A 19,167-nucleotide genomic window follows, 5' to 3' on the forward strand; every position below is an offset into this window, starting at 1 on the left:
CAGAACTTCTTCCTGGTGTTCAGATTCCACCCTGAGTACGGTTATCTCAGCTGTTCTGATAAGGGCAGGGAGGACTGCTTCGATCTGGGGATTCCTGGGTATCAGAAGGAATTTCATGCATCCACTCCTGGCATATCCCTTTGGGGTGAGTTTGCTAATGGCCTGTGTCGTTTTGAAGGAGAAGACGTCTGCCAGGCCAGGATGTGATATGTACTCAGCACAGCTGGTGTTTGTCAGCCACAGGCCTCTCCGGCTCACTCAACTTCAATCCTCCTGTTCCCCGCCCCGTTCCCACCCCGCCGTGTTCAAGAATGTGAGGCCTGGCTCCCTCTGGGCTCCAAAAATGCCTCAGGCTGGGTCCTGTGAAATCCTAACCTTTCCTCCCGCCTCTATTCCCTCGGCATCACGACCTTCATCGTAAAATAATTTATGCAAGTAGAAAGGGAAAAAAAATCTGGTGCAGAAATACCATATGTAGAACAATATCACGAAAGCTCTGTAATGCCCTGAATGCTGTGCTTAGGCCATTTGGAAGATACATTAGCTAGATAAGTATTAACAGAAGGGCCGATCACAGAAACGTTACCCAAACCACCACCTTTTATTAAGCCCCCAGGAGAACTTAAAACCAGTCCGTGACTCTGACATCTGGGACGGACCTGGTTGGTTTTTTCCCAGCCAAGGCAAGCTTAAGTATCCTAGAAAAGGGACACAGATTAACCATAGGTACAAATAAGGGCCATCACCTTCATGTCAGAACCTGAGGGGCAGGGGAGCTTGACTGCCAGCTGACGCTCAGAATTGGGCCACATGTCAGTCATCTTCAAGCTTCTAGAGAGCCAGAAGGGAGAGGAGAGCATTTAATACTGTCTTATGGATTGGATGCCCACCTCTTTAGTCTTTCTTCAGCAACCAGGACACACAGGGGACAGTAAGACTTGAATTTTACCCCTGCTCCTAACTTGCTGTGTGACCTTAGACAGTTACTTAAACTCTCTGGATCTCAGGCTTTTCATCCACAAAAAGGGAAGCGTATCTGGGTCCCTGAATGGTCTTTGGGGAGAGGTAGTCCAAGTCACGGAGTGACGGAGGCAGGCTGCCAGGTCCACAGCTCTCCCAGCTCCTAGCTGGGTGGTTTGGGGGGGAATTATGTAACCTCTTTTTTTTTTTTTAACATCTTTATTAGACTATCAGTGCTTTACAATGGTGTGTTAGTTTCTCCTTTATAACAAAGTGAAGCAGTTATACATATACATATGTTCCCATATTTCTTCCCTCTTGCATCTCCCTCCTTCCCACCCCTCTAGGTGGTCACAAAGCACCGAGTGGTCTCCCTGTGCTATGTGGCTGCTTCCCACTAGCTGTCTATTTTACATTTGGTAGTGTATATATGTCCATGCCACTCTCTCACTTCGTCCCAGCTTACCCTTCCCCCTCCCCATATCCTCAAGTCCATTCTCTAGTAGGTCTGCGTCTTTATTCCTGTCTTGCCCCTAGGTTCTTCTGACCATTTCTTTTTCTTTTTTTTTTTTTTTTAGATTCCATATATATGTGTTAGCATACGGTATTTGTTTTTCTCTTTCCGACTTACTTCACTCTGTATGACAGTCTCTAGGTCCATCCACCTCACTACAAATAACTCAGTTTTGTTCCTTTTTATGGCTGAGCAATATTCCATTGTATATATGTGCCACATCTTCTTGATCCATTCATATGTTGATGGACACTTAGGTTGCTTCCAGGTCCTGGCTATTGTAAATAGAGCTGCAATGAACATTTTGGTACATGACTCTTTTTGAATTATGGTTTTCTCAGGGTATATGCCCAGTAGTGGGATTGCTGGGTCATATGGTAGTTCTATTTTTAGTTTTTTAAGGAACCTCCATACTGTTCTCAATAGTGGCTGTATCAGTTTACATTCCCACCAACAGTGCAAGAGGGTTCCCTTTTCTCCACACCCTCTACAGCATTTATTGTTTGTAGATTTTTTGATGATGCCCATTCTGACCGGTGTGAGATGATATCTCATTGTAGTTTTGATTGCATTTCTCTAATGATTAATGATGTTGAGCATTCTTTCATGTGTTTGTTGGCAATCTGTATATCTTCTTTGGAGAAATGTCTGTTTAGGTCTTCTGCTCATTTTTGGATTGGGTTGTTTGTTTTTTTGATATTGAGCTGCATGAATTGCTTGTATGCTTTGGAGATTAATCCTTTGTCAGTTACTTCATTTGCAAATATTTTCTCCCATTCTGAGGGCTGTCTTTTGGTCTTGTTTATGGTTTCCTTTGCTGTGCAAAAGCTTTGAAGTTTCATTAGGTCCCATTTGTTTATTCTTGTTTTTATTTCCATTTCTCTAGGAGGTGGGTCAAAAAGGATCTTGCTGTGATTTATGTCATAGAGTGTTCTGCCTATGTTTTCCTCTAAGAGTTTGATAGTGTCTGGCCTTACATTTAGGTTTTTAATCCATTTTGAGTTTATTTTTGTATATGGTGTTAGGGAGTGTTCTAATTTCATTCTATTACATGTAGCTGTCCAGTTTTCCCAGCACCACTTATTGAAGAGGCTGTCTTTTCTCCAATGTATATTCTTGCCTCCTTTATCAAAGATAAGGTGACCATATGTGCATGAGTTTACCTCTGGGCTTTCTATCCTGTTCCATTGATCTATATTTCTGTTTTTGTGACAGTACCATACTGTCTTGATTACTGTAGCTTTGTAGTATAGTCTGAAGTCAGGGAGCCTGATTCCTCCAGCTCCATTTTTCTTTCTCAAGATTGCTTTGGCTATTCAGGGTCTTTTGTGTTTCCATACTATGTAACCTCTTGAAGTCTCAGTTTCTTCATCTACAGGATGGGGTTCATACAACGAACCTCCTGAGTTTTATGAAGAACAGATAAGACTTTTATGGAAAGAACTCAAAACAGTTCTCAGAGCATAATAAGAGCCAACAAATATTAGTAGTTATTACTGTTTTTTTTTAAACATTTATTTATTTATTTATTTACTTATTGGCCATGTGGCATTCAGGATCTTAGTTCCCTGACCAGGGATCAAACCTGTGCACCCTGCAGTAGAAGCACAGAGTCTTAACCACTGGGCAGCCAGGGAAGTCCCATAGTAGTTATTATTGTTCTCACTTAGCTTCTGTGGCAGGGAGCCTCTAAAATGGTCCACAGTGATCCTTGCCTCCTGGTAGTCACACCCTTGTGTACTGCTGGCCCCTTGAGTGTGGGCTGGACTTTGCAAACTTCTCTTAATGAAGAGAAGACAGCAGAAGTAAAGGGATGTCACACTCAAGACTAGGTTATAAAAAGACTACATTTTCCATCTTGTGCATCCTCTCTTGCTCTCTCACTCATTCCCTCTGAAGGGACTCCCTGTGGCAAAGCCCATGTAGCAAGACACTGAGGGCAGCCTCGAGCCCATGGCCAGTGTGGGACTGAGCCCTCCAGTTCAACAACCCCCAAGGAAACAGACTCTTCCAACACCCACTTGAGAGCTTCCAGAAGAGGGGCCTCCTCAATCAGGCCTTGAAATGATGGTGGCCCTAGCCTCACCCTGAGTACAGCCAGTGAGAGGCCCTGAGCAGAGGATGTGGCACAGCTGTGCCAGGAATCCTGATCCACAGAAACTCTGGGACACCCTATGTTCATTGTTTTAAGCCACTCAAGTTTGGGGTAATTTGTTACACAGCAATGGGTACCTAATGCAGGCTTCTTCCAGCTCCAATACCCAGGGTCCCTGAAGCAATTCCAAAACATGAGCTTATTCTAAGACATCTGGGGACACCCAGTGAGAACTGTGATCTACCAATAAGGAAGCATTACAGAGCTCCTACCACATGCAAAGGTAAGGCACCTAGAAGGTGAGGATATGTCTTCACCCTTGCATCTGTGTGGCAGAAATACCATATAACTCTATAACATCCATTGTCTCTATATGGTGGGAATGCTATATAACTATAGCATCTATTTTATTTATATGGTGAAAGTACTATACAACTCTGTAACATCTGTTTTATCTGTACAGTGGAAAGACTGCCTAACTCTTTTTGCCTTGGTAACTTGAAATTGGCTATGGTTAGAGTATGACACCATGGAAATCAGCAAATGCTACAAATGTTACAAATCAAGGCTTTGGGGGTTTGGGTTCTTTTTTTTTTTTTTTTTTTTTTGAGAGTAATGTTAAACATTTGCTAGCACACCACTGAAGTTAACCCATTATTCTAAGAATTCCAGGGAAACTAAAAAGAAAAAAAAAATCTTCCCTACTTTGTGAAGACAGAAGACTTGGGACATGGGCTTGGGATGTGGGCTACAGGCAATAAGGTCTCTCAAAGTTCCTGCTAGCTCTATATTCCACAGTGGTGTAGAAACTTCAGAACTCAGATGCAAGTAAGAACCCTGTCTTTGGAGTAACAAAGATCTGGGTTCAAATTCTGTTCTGACTCTCCCTAGCTGATCGCTGGGTCTGGCACTTCTCTTAGCCCTCAGATTCTGGTCACATTTCAGAAGACTTCAGAACAGTGAGGCATGTTTCAAACACAGCAGGAAAGAGAACTTTCAGGCTGGTTTTTAAATTTTTTATTTGGGTTTTATTTTTTAACACTGAGGAAGCTCCACGGCAGTTGCAGGAATGACCCCTTACAAAAAGGAGTTGGGGGCACATGGAGGAGTGGAGTGAGGAATCTTTCAAAGTTGAAAACCTGCTGGTCCTTGTTAAAAAGAACAGAACAGCATTCTCCCTTCCCCCAGGGCTCTGCGGGATTGACCCTCCTCCTCCAGAACCCCTGATTTTATTTTATAATCTAACTCGGCTGCACACTCCCTAGCTATGCGGCTGACTTTTTACAGCCACTACTGGGGAATGACTTCATCTCGGTGAATTTATGGGTCACAGCAGAGGATGGAGCAGAGGTCCTTTAAGGGGGAAATCGCAGCCAATCCCGTCCCCCACCTCATCGTGATGATTTTCCCAGCCATGGCCTTACAAAGCCCGTTCATGCCCTGCTCTAGTATGAGCAGTGGTGCTGGACCAGGACCCCCTGCCACTGCCTGGCATGTTCTGTGGAATCTCAGCAGGAGGACAAGGTGCCCGGCTGACACAGCTTGTTCAAAAAACTAGAGGGGAAAAGCACGGGGCCTTCTGAGGCCCCTTCTGACTCTGAGGGACTGGGTCTGGCTGAGGTTAGGCTGACAGTTTTGAAGACGGCGTGTGTTCGAGACATGATTTGCTGGCACTGTCTGCCCTTAGCAAGAGCCCTTCATCCGGGACACCCAGCCTTGTGGCTCTAGAGGTACTGACTGTGTCCTCTGGATGCAATGCCAGTGCCTGGGGCTGGCAACATTGCATGTGCCAGCCTGCCTCCTGATCTTTTCCCCAGCCATCTCACTAAAATGGAGCTCCCAGAACAGCCCTTGCAGTCCCACCTCTGCCTTCCTTTCTGCTGTGTCCTGGGTCTGGAGCCCCCTCCTGCCTCCCCATCTCCTGATCAGGCTCACCGTCTACTTCCCCTCAGCTCCCTCCTCCCTTCTGCTTCCAGTGCCTGGCACAGAGCTGGCGCTCAGAAAGCCGCGTCCCATGAATCAGCAAATCCACAGCCAACCCTGAAATCCAAATGTTTGACAAAACAAACACCCTTCCCTCTTGACTCGGCTGATGGGAGTCCTGGGCAGGGCTGGGACTAGGGTAAGATGAGCGAGGTGCCAAGGGCACAAAATTTAGGGAGGCCTTCCCCCTTGGGGATGTACAAGTGCAGAACTGGCACCAGAGAGTAAGTGCCTGGTCAAATTTTGCACCTCTCCCACCTCCCCCAGTCCTGGCCCTGTTGTCTACGACAGAACTTGAAAATCCTACCCTCTAGTCCATGAACGTGGACTCTCTCAGAGTGGGACTGTGGGAGAGTTTGTGCTCAGGAAGACCAAGCTCAAAGCTCTGCTGGAGCTCTGGGATTTGGGCAGAATGATGATCCTCTGAGCTTCGGCTGCCTCTCTGTCTAGTGGCATATAAATCCACCCTTCCCTTCCCAGCAAGGGCAAGCGAATGAACATGCCCCACATGGGATCTGGCCGGTGGAGGCAGGTGAGAGAGGAAGTTGGAAAGGTTTTAAAACTGGATGTAACCCTTGATGTGAGCCAGGCGCTGTGACCGACACCGGGAGCCCAAAGGTTAGGAAGCCAGAGTCTTCGTCCTCAAGATGTCCACACGAAGGGGAGGCAGGCGGGCGGAACTTTCACCCTCACCCTACGTGATGGGGGCTTCAAGGTGTGTGCCCAGCTGGGCTCCAGCTGGAAAGGGAGGCGCACTGTCACAAGAGGGTTTGGTCAGGGTCATTGCCTTGCTGGAGTGACTGCTGAGCTGGAGGTTGAACTTTAAGGGGGAAGTTTTCAGATGGACAAGGAGAAACAGAGTCCCAGGTAGGGACCAACACATGCAAAAGGATGCAGACATGAAAAGTTCTGTTGGCTTTGAGGAAGAGTGAGTAGGCAGGTTTCGCTGAAAGCTGGGCTGTCTGGGGGAGGAGGATGAAGACGAGTGTCCAGACAGATGAAGGAGGAGCTGACGAATTACGTAAAGGATTGTGCAACTTCCTTCTTTAAAATTTACACTCGGCAGTGGCTGTGTGTACATGTGGGTGCCTGAGCACATGGTGGGGAAGTTGTTGAGGGCGGTAAGAGAGTCTGACTGTGTGAAGAACTGGGTGGCGAACCATGTGGAAAGGGAGCATGGGCTGTACACGGTAGCCCTGGGAGTTCTTCTGCCTGGTGACTTGGATGGAAACTTGCTCCATGGGACCAATGAGGCCGAAGCCCTCAGGCTGGCTCTCGAGGGGATTAGAGTAGGGCTTTCCCCAGGTCCGCAGCCCCCGGAGGCCCGGGCCAGCTTCGAGGCAGGGCCTGGGGTTTCTCTCAGGGGTGGGATTGAGCCACCACTAATTCAGGTTTGGAGCTCTATTCCCCCTGCTGCATGCCAGTGCCTTTGGGGGCTCAATGAGCCTCGAAGGTTGGGCTCCGGTTACTTTGTTACATTTCCCCACATCCTTCACCCGCTTCCTACCAGTTTGGCATCTCCTCGTCACTAGCACCCACAGAGAAACTCACCCCTGCAGGCAGTCACTCTGCCTGTGCTGGAAACAGCTTTCCCATCCCCCTGCCCACTCGCCCGGGGACCCCGCTTCTCCCTCTCAAACTGCCTCGCATGCCTTCTCCGCCTTTCTCATCCCTTCAGAATAATCATTTTAAGAAAACCACGCTGCTTCCTTTCTTCAGCCCCATCAAGATCTGAGCGCTCGCCGCCCCTGGTGTATTTGATGAGTCTTCCTCCCCTCCTGCCTACTGTCAGGGAAATTGGAATCATACTCCAACCTGCAACAAGATTAATGTTCTAAAGACAAGCGTGCACCTCAGAGTGGGATTGGGGCTGCTGGTCTTTGATAATCTATTCAACTCATTTGGTTCCATTGCTAATAGACAGTCGTGGATTCTGTGATGACTACAATATACCTTAATCAAAGGCATGTTATGCTCAGAGTTGAAAATAACACTTCCCTTTCTTCCCCTTTGCAGAAAAAAAAGAAAAGAAAAAAAATGTTCCTCTATTCAACAACTAGGAGAAAGGTATTCAGATCTGTAGAAAGCAAGCAATGAGCCTCCTTTCGAGAGCCTGAGAGCCAGTTCTGGAAACAATGAGAAATTATCATTAAAATGCCTTGGTGGTCAGATAAGAACAAGGCTGGGGATCAGGGTGACCTGGGTTTGGAAGACAGTGTCCATAACATGCACCAGATTCTCGGAAGAGACTCCGACCACCCCCGCCCCCACCCCAAACTGTCAGAAATTCCTGGATCAACAATCTTCAAGGTTCCTCTTAGCATTAACAAGGTCTGATCTCACATTTAACCAGCTCTAGAGGCTCTCCAGCCACACATCCAAAAAAGGCCAACTGGACACTTAGCCAATTAGTAATCAAATGAAATGCACCAAGTACTGATTCTTTCCACTCCCCTCCCAGGCCTGGAGCCGTTCACAAGGACAGGCAAACGTGCGCTAGAAGGGAAGGATTCAGGCCACGAGGGAAGAAGCCCTTTAAGACTTGGGCTCAGAGGATTTGATTTGGGTGCCAGCTTGGCCTGTGAGGCACAGAATCACATCACCTTTCTGAGGATCACTGTTGTCATCTCAGCAATGGGAATAACAGTGTTTACTAACCAAGGTCTTGGCAGCAATGGGTGTAAAATACTCCATAGAGTGGAACGTGCCATATAAACACAAGGTATTGTTCCACTGAGAGGGCAGCAGCGTGGGTACCAGGTCTGAGCACAGCACCTGGAGTCAGAGGGCTGGGCTTTGCCTGTTGACTCTGTCCCTTGTCAGTACTTTGACCTTGAGCCAGTTATTTCACTCAGTTTTTTTCATATTTGGACTGAGATAATAATAGTACCTACCTCTTAAGGTCATGAGGGCCATTAAATGAATTAATATACCTAAACCAGTTAGATGATGCTCGGACAGAACAAGCTCTATGTAAGTGTTTGCTATCACCACTTTAAAATCTGCAGTAGGATAAAAAAAGAGTACACACACACACACACAAACCTGGGGTCATAAAGCCACTTAGTTACAGCAGGAACCACATCTGCCTGGCTCAGTCTCTATCCCCAGTGCTTAGCGTGATGTTAGAACACAGGTGCTGAAAAAAAAGCATGGAATACATGAACATCACTTGTGACTCAGAACTTCCTGGCAGCCACGGCAAGGAGGGAAACATCTTGAGTCACACAATTCTCACCTATTGAGAAAAGGAAAGACGCACATCTCATCTTTAGTGGGTACTAACTCCTTGCATCAATTTTTTAAAAGGATGTATTGCATGGGTCTTGGGTTGAGACTGCCAAGCACTCTAATGGATCATGCCTTCCATCCCAGTTAATCAAAGGATGCAGAAATGTCCTTCACCTGACCTTGGCGGACAGCTGGACCACAATATTAAAGTATATCTTGGAGCAAGACCTAAACAAGTAAGGTTGGGAGAGGCTGCTTCTTTGGCCATCTTCTTAACATAAGAACCAAACTTAAGCATTCTTAGAGTCTGATACCTCCTTAAAGAATCTGATTTAGGAGTTTCCCTGGTGGTGCAGTGGTTGAGAATCTGCCTGCTAATGCAGGGGACACAGGTTCGAGCCCTGGTCTGGGAGGATCCCCCATGCCGCGGAGCAACTAGGCCCGTGGGCCACAACTACTGAGCCTGCGCGTCTGGAGCCTGTGCTCCGCAACAAGAGAGGCCGCGATAGTCAGAGGCCCACGCACCGCAATGAAGAGCGGCCCCCGCTTGCCACAACTAGAGAAAGCCCTGGCACAGAAATGCAGACCCAACACAGCAAAAATAAATAAATAAGTTAATAAACTCCTACCCCCAACATCTTCTTTAAAAAAAAAACAAATAAATAAGAATCTGATTAAAAAAAAAAAAAAACTAAGGCCCTCTCCCCAGCAAAAGGTACCTGCACCCAAGGTACCCTTAGCTGTATTTTGCACACAGCTATGGGGTGGTACACAGATCTCCTAGATCTCAGGTATTAGTCTATTTACCCTCTAGGCATCTATGAAGTGTAGACAAGAACCACTTAGAAGAGTGGTTGGAGAGACTGCCCTTGAGATACCATGTGTGAAAATGGCCTTTCAGCTGCACAGCGATTAGAAGTACAGGCCATTGTTCTCCATTGTTTCAGCTGGGCTCTGAGCCAGGAGTTGGTTACAGGCTGAGCTTTTAGGCAAGAGCCTGGAGTGTGGATAGCTTCTATTGTTGATTGAAGGACAATCTAAATAGTTTAGAAATAAACAGGGAAGTAGTTTAGACACCCTCTTTCTACCACCTGCTCATAGAGTCAGGTCAGGGGCGTAACCACCTGATGGTACCAGCATCTTCAACAAGCAGTGCTGGATGGTTCTCTCCAGCTGTTGGCCCCAGGAAGCAAGGCAAAGCCTTTTCCAGGCAAGGCTACCTCTCTGTCATGGGCCTCGGCCCTGAGACAGCCATGCCCTGGGGGCACCAGTGCCTTTCCGGCAGTAGTGACTTCTTTTTTTTTTTTAACTTTTACGAGAGTATAGTTGATTTACAATGTTGTGTTACCTCCTGCTGTGCAGCAAAGTGACTCAGTTGTACATACACATATATCCGATCTTTTTAAGGTTCTTTTCCCATATAGGTCATTACAGAGTATTGAGTAGCGTTCCCTGTGCTATATAGTAGGTCCTTATTAGTTATCTATTTTATATACAGTAGTGTGTATATGTCGATCCCAATCTCCCAATTTATCCCTCCCCTCCTCCCCCCAACCTCGGTAACCATAAGATTGTTTTCTACATCTGTAACTCTGTTTCTGTTTTGTAAATAAGTTCATTTGTACCATATTTTTAGATTCCACATATAAGCGATATCATACAATATTTGTCCTTCTCTGTCTGACTTACTTCACTCAGTATGACAATGTCTCCATCCATCCCTGTTGCTGCAAGTGGCATTATTTTGTTCTTTTTATGGCTGGGTAATATTCCATTGTTGGTGGTACATATGTAATATATACAGTGGACTATTACTCAGCCATGATTTCTGATATCCTGGCCAGAGAAAGGGTTGAAGCTGCTTCCAGGTCCCTGGGGTGGGTTTTCCTTATGAGAGAACTGCTACCTCTCCCTGTGGATGCGGGGCCCACAGCTACCAAAAATGAAGACGAGCTTGGATGTGTACACATTTCCTGCCACTCTCTCCAACCAAAATGAGATAGTACAAGAAAACTGCTTTGGATCCTCTCTGGAGCACGTGGATACTGGCAACCAGCAACAAAGTGCCCACGTGAAGGTGCGGAAGACCTTTCCGGCCTCATCACCGCCCTTCTCCCCAACACGCACACACGCGCTTCTCCTCTGCTCCAACCACACACCCCACCCACACTGCCACTGGATGCCTTTGAATGTATGTGATGCCACTTCCACCATGCTCACGTGCCCTCCCCGTTCTCAGATGGATGGCATCCTTCTCACCCTTTACAACCCCCCTCGTATTTGACCTGCTCTGGGAAGCCTGCAGGGGGCATCCCAGCCCGGGAGTCCCACAGCACATCCTGCATCGCCTGTCAAGGGGGATCACGCTGTTCCATTAGAGCTGGTTCCTCGTCTAGAACGTGGGGACACACGACGACCCCTGTGAGGAGTGGTCCTGAGGACTGTACTCATCAGCACAGGGCAGCGTCCTGCACAGATGCCAGCAGTGGCGCTCATTATGACCCCAGCTGATGAAATTCTCCCAGCACTTTCCCATCCTTTATCTTAGTTCATCGGCATCTCAGTTCTTGAGAATGACATTCGTGTGACGTTGAAGCCGAGTCATCTAAAGGGAAGCAACTTGTCCAAGGTCACAGGGAGAAGCAGCAGTATCAAAGCCCCCAACATGGCTGCCCCCATGGCTCCTCATCTGTTACCCCAGCACCTTGTCCTGGACCCTGGACCCTGGACCTTGGACCGGGAACCCTGAAGAAGGACTGAATGGGAAGAGGCAGGTTCCCAAGCAGGAGCATTTGCATTTTCCAACTGCCTGCCTGTTACCAGAGGGAGGTTGTGTGACAGCCTCATTAACACCCTTCCTCCTTACAAACAGCGTTGCTGCAGCGAATCTCAAGTGAGTACACAACGATCAGCCCTACCGTGGAGGTGTGACTGGGCCCACCAGCCAGTGACAGTGTTATGACATGAATCCCCTCACAGGACACATCCCCATCCAACGTGAGGGGCTGGATACAGTGGGGCCCACTGAAGGACCCTGGGAATGTCCGCCAGAGAAGAGAAACTGCAGAGCATGCCAGGATGCAGTTGCCTTACAAAATGAATGGGCACAGCAGGTGGAGGACCACTCAGACCTCTGTGCCTGTTAAAAAATCCCGACCTCATTTGGAAAAGCCAGAGCAAACCTATATGGCCACCTACAGAGGTCTTTGCCCTGCCGAGAGGCTGTTGGTTTCTTTATGAACCTGAGCAGATTGATTTTTGCATCAGTGTCTGGAGCAACGGGAGCTCCGGCTTTGGGTTGGAGGGTCAATGTTTATCTATCAACCTATATCGGGTTCAACATGAAATTCTTTATTATATACCACCTTGGTTGATATTTAACAAGGCGTGTGTTGGATCTGGGAACCAAGTTAAACCGCCTCTAACGTTTTGTCCCAGACCTATATTTAAGAACTACGATGGGATAGGACTAAATATTACATTGCAATCCTTTACATGTGTTAGGAGCTTTCAAACTACAAACCATTTTCACACCCATGTTCTCTTTTAATTCTGAAGGCAACCCTGTGTGTTAATCAGAGCAGGGATTTTACACACCGGAGGATGAGAAAACAAAGGTGCAGAAAGAGAAATGACGTGTCGAAGGTCACAGAGTTACTGGAAGAACTAACAGAACTTCCACATCGAAGACTTTCTTTGCAAACTGTCCTTCCACCGAAGGTCTGTCCAGTGATAAATGACATCAAGAGTCAGGCTGAAGCAGGACAATCCCAGGGGGTGCGGGGAGGGACGAGGAGTGATTGTATCCAACCTGGCCCTGCCCTCTGGGCCCTGGAAGAGCTGAGGGCCATGTGGAGATGAGCTCCCCTCAAATCTCTTAGTGCCAGTGAATGAGACCATTCCCTCTTCCCATGCCCTCTTCCTTGCTCAGACTCCCTGCCCAGCCTAGAGCCTGAGTTGGGCTAGGGGTGCTGACTGGTGCTGCCCCCTTGGGAAGTCTACCTCTGAGAGCAAAGGTTTGCGGACCTCTTTCAGAGGTTAGAGTTTGCCAACGGCCTAATATTGCCCCAGTTATCTTTCACACACATACAGTATGCTTCCTAGTGTTCCAAATATTACATGTGTACTCTCTCTGGAGCTGCACAATTGCTTTGTGAAGGCAGCAGTGTAGTGACACTAATTCCCACTGGGGTAAGTGACCTGGCCAGTCACAGACAGTCAGGGTGCAAACAGCCAGGTCTTATCCTGTATCCCCTGCTGGTCACGGTTTGGATTTGGCCAGTTGCCTCCCTGGTGCCCCTCTATCCAGCAAGCATTTACTTCTGAACGTAACTAACCACTTTTGATCACCAAGAGAGAAAACAGCAGCTGGTAATGAGGCTTTCTGCTTTGCTGATATGATATGTGCCTTATCCCCCAAATCCTCCCACTCACTCCCCTTCCCAGGGGCTCTGACAGGCTGTACATATGCAAGATACAGGAGGGCAGGAGCAGGTCTGAGGGGAAGTCTCCTTTATTTGAACCAGCATGCCTCTCCACCACCCAGCAGCCTTCCATGTCACTCTTCCCTAACAACCTGGCTGGAATATGGTGCTTAGACCAGAGGACCAATGTGAGGCATCCTACTTCCTTCCCCTTAAACCAAAAATGGATACGTCTGCAGCTCATCACCCCATTTGAGCTCCCCATGGGCTGGAAAGCAGGAACAGAGAACAAGGGTAGTGACTGGGTCTGCTCTGTGCTGACACTGTGTCAATGAGCAAAGTAGCTACTCTATGGGACAAGAGAGGAAGAAGACAACATTCCCCACAAGGTCCTAACTGTTAATACACATGACCCTGCCCACTAGAAAACATGGCCCAGTGACTGTCATGGGCTGTAGCCAATCATCAAAGCAACCCTCCCACCCACCATCATTCCCCGTCCCTCACCACCAGTGAGAAGCTCAAAGAAGAAAGTGAGTGCAGAAGTTCCCCTCTCCAATAGCTGAGACCCCAGAGTACATACAATTAAACACTGATGGCAAAAACCGCCGTCTAGAGAATCGAAGGCTTCCGGGGGCAGGAGCCAGTATCCTCAGCTGAGTCCAGAGGAATAGGGCGCACATGGTTTAGGAAATTCTGGGCAATTGCTCCTGGCAGGTACAGCCTATTGACTTGTCTTTCTTGTTTATCACATGTGGGTTTGGAGAAATAATAGCCAGATGTTCAGAAAGAAGTTTTCCTCATTCTTTATAAAGTAAAACAATGTACTGTGGTCGGATGTGAATTTGTCTGTGTGTTTAAAAGCTTATGCTGTTGGTTCCATACATGCTTAAAAGATGTTACATCCTATATGATTACACTCAGGACCATAAACAAAGCCCAAAGCGGTAAAGGATGGAAGAGGAATTTCATTCCCCAACTAGCATCTCATTTTCCTACTTACTCTTCTCTCCTCTACCCTTGCCTGCTCTATCTTGGTCCCCATATCGTCCCTGCGTATCTTCCCAAGCTGCATCATAGGGAATCTTTTCAACAAACAGGTAACTTGAGTTTCAGTCTCAGCTCAGCCATCAAGCAGATGAGTGACCTTGCACAAGCCACTGGCCACCATCAGACTGTCTTTCGTCTGCAAAATAAAAATAAAATGCTGCCCACAGCACTGGCTTTCCGGGTCATTCCAAGGACATCATACCCAAAAGGTCTACTCAGTGGGGGATTCCATACATTGATTCAGTGGTTCAACAAACATTTATTAGGCACTTATTTGCACTGGGCATTATTCTAAGATGAAGGGGACACCATCCAAGCATCATGGTTATGAGAACAATTGTTGGTTTCTTTTTCCAGAAATAAGAGCTCCCTGGGAATGTCATTCCTCTGCCTACGACCCTGAGGTGGCTTCTCGCTGCCCAAGGGCAAAGTCCCCGAGGGCTGGAGATGGAAGCAGGAGCCAGTTCGAGGAAATCACCTGCTTTCTCTTCCAGTCCTACCTTGAGCCAGGTTTTTTCTCCCCCACTGCGCACGAGCTGGCCCCTGATGACCTCCTCCGGGCACCATGCTTCTCTGTGCCTATACTTTGGGCTCTCTGTGCTGGCTGCTCCCCTGCTGCGAGTTTATATGCCAGGCTTTCTCCTCTACTGGGTGAGAGCGCCTGACTGCACAGCTTATACACCAGGAGGGCAGGAGCCACGTCTGTCCTGCCTGCCTCCATTTCCCCATCACTCCTGGCACACAGTAGATCCTCGTGCATCCTTCCATGGAGTGACGCCTGGTGGCTGATCTAGAGGTTCCTTATTATATCCTTTAGGTCTCCTTCATTTGGGAGAAAGAGTTTCACACACAGAGCCACAGGGCAGGAAGGGCCGTGCGGCCCACAGCCTAGGGGAAAGACTCATCCCCACAGCTTAGAGAAGGGCCTGCACCACCCGCCCGAGTACAATCCTTGAACTCAGGCTGAACCCTGCTTGGGAGCAAAGAAACTGCATTTGCATCGATTCTCTGCATAGCCATCCTCTTTAGGGCTATACATTGTTCCTTCTTGACACGGGGCCTGGGGAGCAGCGGCAGCACCCCCTACGCTCTATGTAAATACAGGCTCCTTGAAGGATATTTATTGGCCTGCAGAAAAGATGCAGGGGAATTTTGCTCTGTAGGTGAGTGATAAAAAAGAGCAGTGAGCGGATACGTTCGCCAGCTTATTTACCACAAATCTCTTATTTATGGCCTCATAACCTCCTGATGGCCTGGAGCTCTCCTCCCACACCTGGTTTTCTTCCCAGACGGAGAAAGTGCTGAGCTGAGGACTATTTGTCCAAGGTTCCTCTCTGCTTCTAGTTTCAACAGCTGGAGCCGGACCAGTTGATCTGTGACTGCGTGGATGATGAGGTCTGCAGGATGAATCCTGTCCTGCAAAGCGTGCTGTGTGTAGGAGAGCCGTGAACATGGTGACTGGGGTCCAGCCCAAAGTTCCACTGGATGAACATTCACTGAGCACCTATTGTGCCCAGCACCATGGATGATGCCAGGAATGGGAAGGAAAATAGGCTCTGCTTCCCTCCCTCGGGGCCGTTTCTCCAGTCTTCTTCCAGCCAGTCACTGCAATAGGCACTTTGCATATATTATACTCAGTCAATCCTCTGAGCAACGCTACGAGGATGCAACATGTCCCCGATCCAAACATCACAGCCTCCCGAGGCCAGTCTTCCTCCATCCCTTGGTGGAGCTACACCCTCACCCAGAACCCTAACGAGGTGTCCGCCCAGAGGCCTTCCACATAGGTAGCCCAGGCTCTGGAGGTGGTACCTCCTCCCCATGTGTCCTCCATTTCTGGGCTCCGTGTCTGCCTTTCCCCCGCCCCAGTCCAGCTCCCACCACGCCAGGCTGGCACTGCTGTCACGCAGGCCCTCTGGCTTGGGTGCTCAGCTCCTGATTGGCCCTTCCCTTTGGATCCCTGAGTGGTCTTTTCAAAGCATACACTGACCGGGTCACTCCCATGCTGAAATCCTTAGATGAGTCCCTGTTACCCACAGAGCAACATCCAAACTCTTGGGGTAAATCCAAGCAAACCTGTGATGAGCAGGCCCACCTTTGGCATGGTCTTTTGCTGGTTCCTAAGCTCCGGGTCTACTAGATCATTTGGATTCTCTGCCCCTGTCTCGCCTCTCCTTGCCTCTTTGCCTGTGCCGTGCTGGGCCTTTTTCCTGAATGCCACGCTTCTCCCCTCCTCCCAGCCCAGCTACCTTCTACTCAGACTTCAGGACTCATTTCCAATGCCACCTCCTTCTGAAGCCTTCTCAGACAACCTTCCTGCAGATGGTCAAGGGCCTGTATTAGTTTCCTGGGGCTGCTGTAACAAAGTGCCACAAATCAGGTGGCTTAACTCAACAGAAATGTCTCCTTTCACAGTTTGGGAGGCCAGAAGTCCAAAACCAAGGTGTGGTTAGAATTGGCTCCTGCTGGAGGCTTTGAAGAAGAATCTGTTCCATGCCTCTCTTCTAGTTTCTAGTGGCTGCCAGCAATCCATGGTGTTCCTTGGCCTGTAGACCCATCACTCCAATCTCTGCCTCTGTTATCACATGGCCTCCTTCTCTGTGCCTGTGTCTTCCTTCCTTCTATCTCGCATAAGGATATGTGTCATGGGATTTAGGATGCACCCAGATAATCCAGGGTTATCTCATCTTGGGACTTTTAAGTTAAATACATCTGCAAACATCCTCTTTCCAAATAAGATCACGTTCCTAGTACGGGAATTAGGATCTGGTCTTGTCTTTTGGGGGCCACTATTCAACCCATTATAGTTCCCCTCCTCTGTATTCCCCCCGTACCTGAGTAAGACTCCTCCCAGGCTTTCACTTCACTTGGAGTGGCGTTTGTGGCCTAGTTCTGCAGCAGGGCTGAGCTGTCCTGTGGGCAGAGGCTTTCATTTCTGCATCCCTAGCACCTAGCTCCTGGCTTGGCCCAAGGACACTCATAAACAATGAATGGGTCAATGGATGAAGTGGGTGCTGTCTCCCCATTGTACTGATGAGAGGAACAGAGGCTCACGGCAGGGAATAAGACAGGCCTAAGGCCATGGAATGAATTACAGCAAAGCCAGGAATACGTTACCAGGACCTTGGCCTGGAACTCTCTCCTTGGCACCAATTACTCTGCCCCAGCTGGGACCAGAGCCACCCTTAGAAAATCTCTTCTCCCCATGGCTTAGGAAATGAAAAAGATCTCTGTATACCCCTCCTGTCAACAGGCTTCCTCCCACCTCTCTGCCCCTTTGATTCCCCCTCATGTGTCCACTCCCCCCAAATCAGAAACATATGCTTCATTTGACCTTGGCTGTTTGTGAAGGAAAGTGACTCCCCAGTTGGTGGATTTCTCGAAGGTCTTAGGGTCTCCCCTGATCTGAAGTCCTGTGGGAACAGTTTCTAGGGTCCAAGCTGTGCTGAGACTGGCGAGCTGGGAGGCCAGTATTGTGCGAGGCTGGAGTCTCCAATGGAAATAGCTCCTGGAAGGACAGGAGGACCGCTTCCCCAACAGGGGCTGAATCTCTACCATGTGCCTCTAAATCCCAAAGAGAGGGGCTTTTTTCACAGCACATGAACTCTGACGACAGGGAAAATGAGTGCATTTAACAGATGAGGAGCCTGGGGTGCAGAAATGCAAGCAAGGATAAGGCATAAGCAGATTAGACCCCCCCAGGCAGCCCCACTCAGACCACCTCCACCCTGCTTCCCACTGGGCCCTTCCACGACGCTATCCCCACCCAAGAGCCTTTCTGATGGGAAGAAGCAGGTCTGTTGGAGAGGCACCTGGCTAAGTCATCAGCTCAGACATCACCCTTAAAAGGAGGAGAGATTTCCCCCCCAAATACACTCACTCTAGCTCTCCTTTCTGACCCATCATGGCCCAAGAAAGTCCCCCTCCGCTCTGCGAGCATAATAAGAGTTACCCATGGCACAGTGAGTGCCTGTCCTTCCCCAGCCCGCCTCTACCACAGAGTTTTCTCTGGCTTGCTGGAAGCCATCTCTTTCAGATTCCATCAAGGGCCTCCCTTTCTCTCGAGCTCACTGGAGTCGGGTCCACTGAGGAGAAATGGAGGGGTACCCTGAGCAGTGTGGCTCCATCTCTGACTGCCTGCGTGCCCCCGGGGAGACCACTCCACATCTTTCAACAGCTTCCTTGACAGGGAACAACAGAATAATAACACCTACTTCACAAGAGTGCTATGAAAAGTAAACGGAATAATGTGTGTAAAGGGGCGGGTCCCACCGTGTGCCTGAGAAACAAGCCAGCTGACCCGGAAGCACTCAGCATGCTATCTCAGTTAATCCTCCAGCAACCCTCTCATGAGGTGCTTTGCTATCACCCCATTTTACAGGTGATGCAACAGAGGCACAGAGAGGTTTGGGACTTGTCCAAGGGTGCACAGCCCTTAAGTAGAAAGGCAGGAACCATAATGCTATTTTGCCTCCCTGCCCAGTGTGCATTTCTTGCTTTTCTCTTAACCAGGTGCCTAGCGCTGTCCTTATTGAGCATAAACGATTTTTCAAGTGCACGGTCTCGATCAAGTACAGAGGATGCGAAGATGAATGTGATGTGGCTGTGTATTCCCCTGACAGTGAGGGGGATGGGCACAAATGGGTAATTACGATACTGTATAGGATATGTGTGTGTGTGTGAGAGAGAGAGAGAGAGAGAGAGAATGAGAGAGAGAGGTGGAGAGAGACAGAAGGTGTGCACAGAACAGGGAGAGCTGTCTCCACATCGGGGGGTCAGCATGCAGCAGTGGGGAGGAGGTTCCTGCAGCAGGTAATACCTGATCTGAGAGGGAAGAACCAAGGGAGATGAGCTGGGTGACAGGTTTGGGGGACAAAGTTAGGATATTCCAGGCAGAGAGTCCTGAGTAA

At 48.6% G+C, this 19,167-nt stretch overlaps 1 protein-coding gene across 1 annotated transcript in view; it reads right to left on the bottom strand.

Annotated features, from left to right (window-relative positions):
* Positions 1–246: 246 nt before the first annotated feature.
* Positions 247–19,167, bottom strand: part of RPS24 (ribosomal protein S24) — a gene marked incomplete at its 3' end in the record, with an annotated part of 510,051 nt that continues 491,130 nt past the window's right edge. The window contains exon 5 of the mRNA XM_081234820.1: positions 247–257. Within this exon, the coding sequence (XP_081090946.1) occupies positions 255–257 (3 nt within the window). The remainder of the gene's footprint in view (positions 258–19,167) is intronic.

This window comes from Mesoplodon bidens (assembly GCF_964165515.1).
Source record: "Mesoplodon bidens genome assembly, chromosome: 1".
Taxonomy (NCBI): domain Eukaryota; kingdom Metazoa; phylum Chordata; class Mammalia; order Artiodactyla; family Ziphiidae; genus Mesoplodon; species Mesoplodon bidens.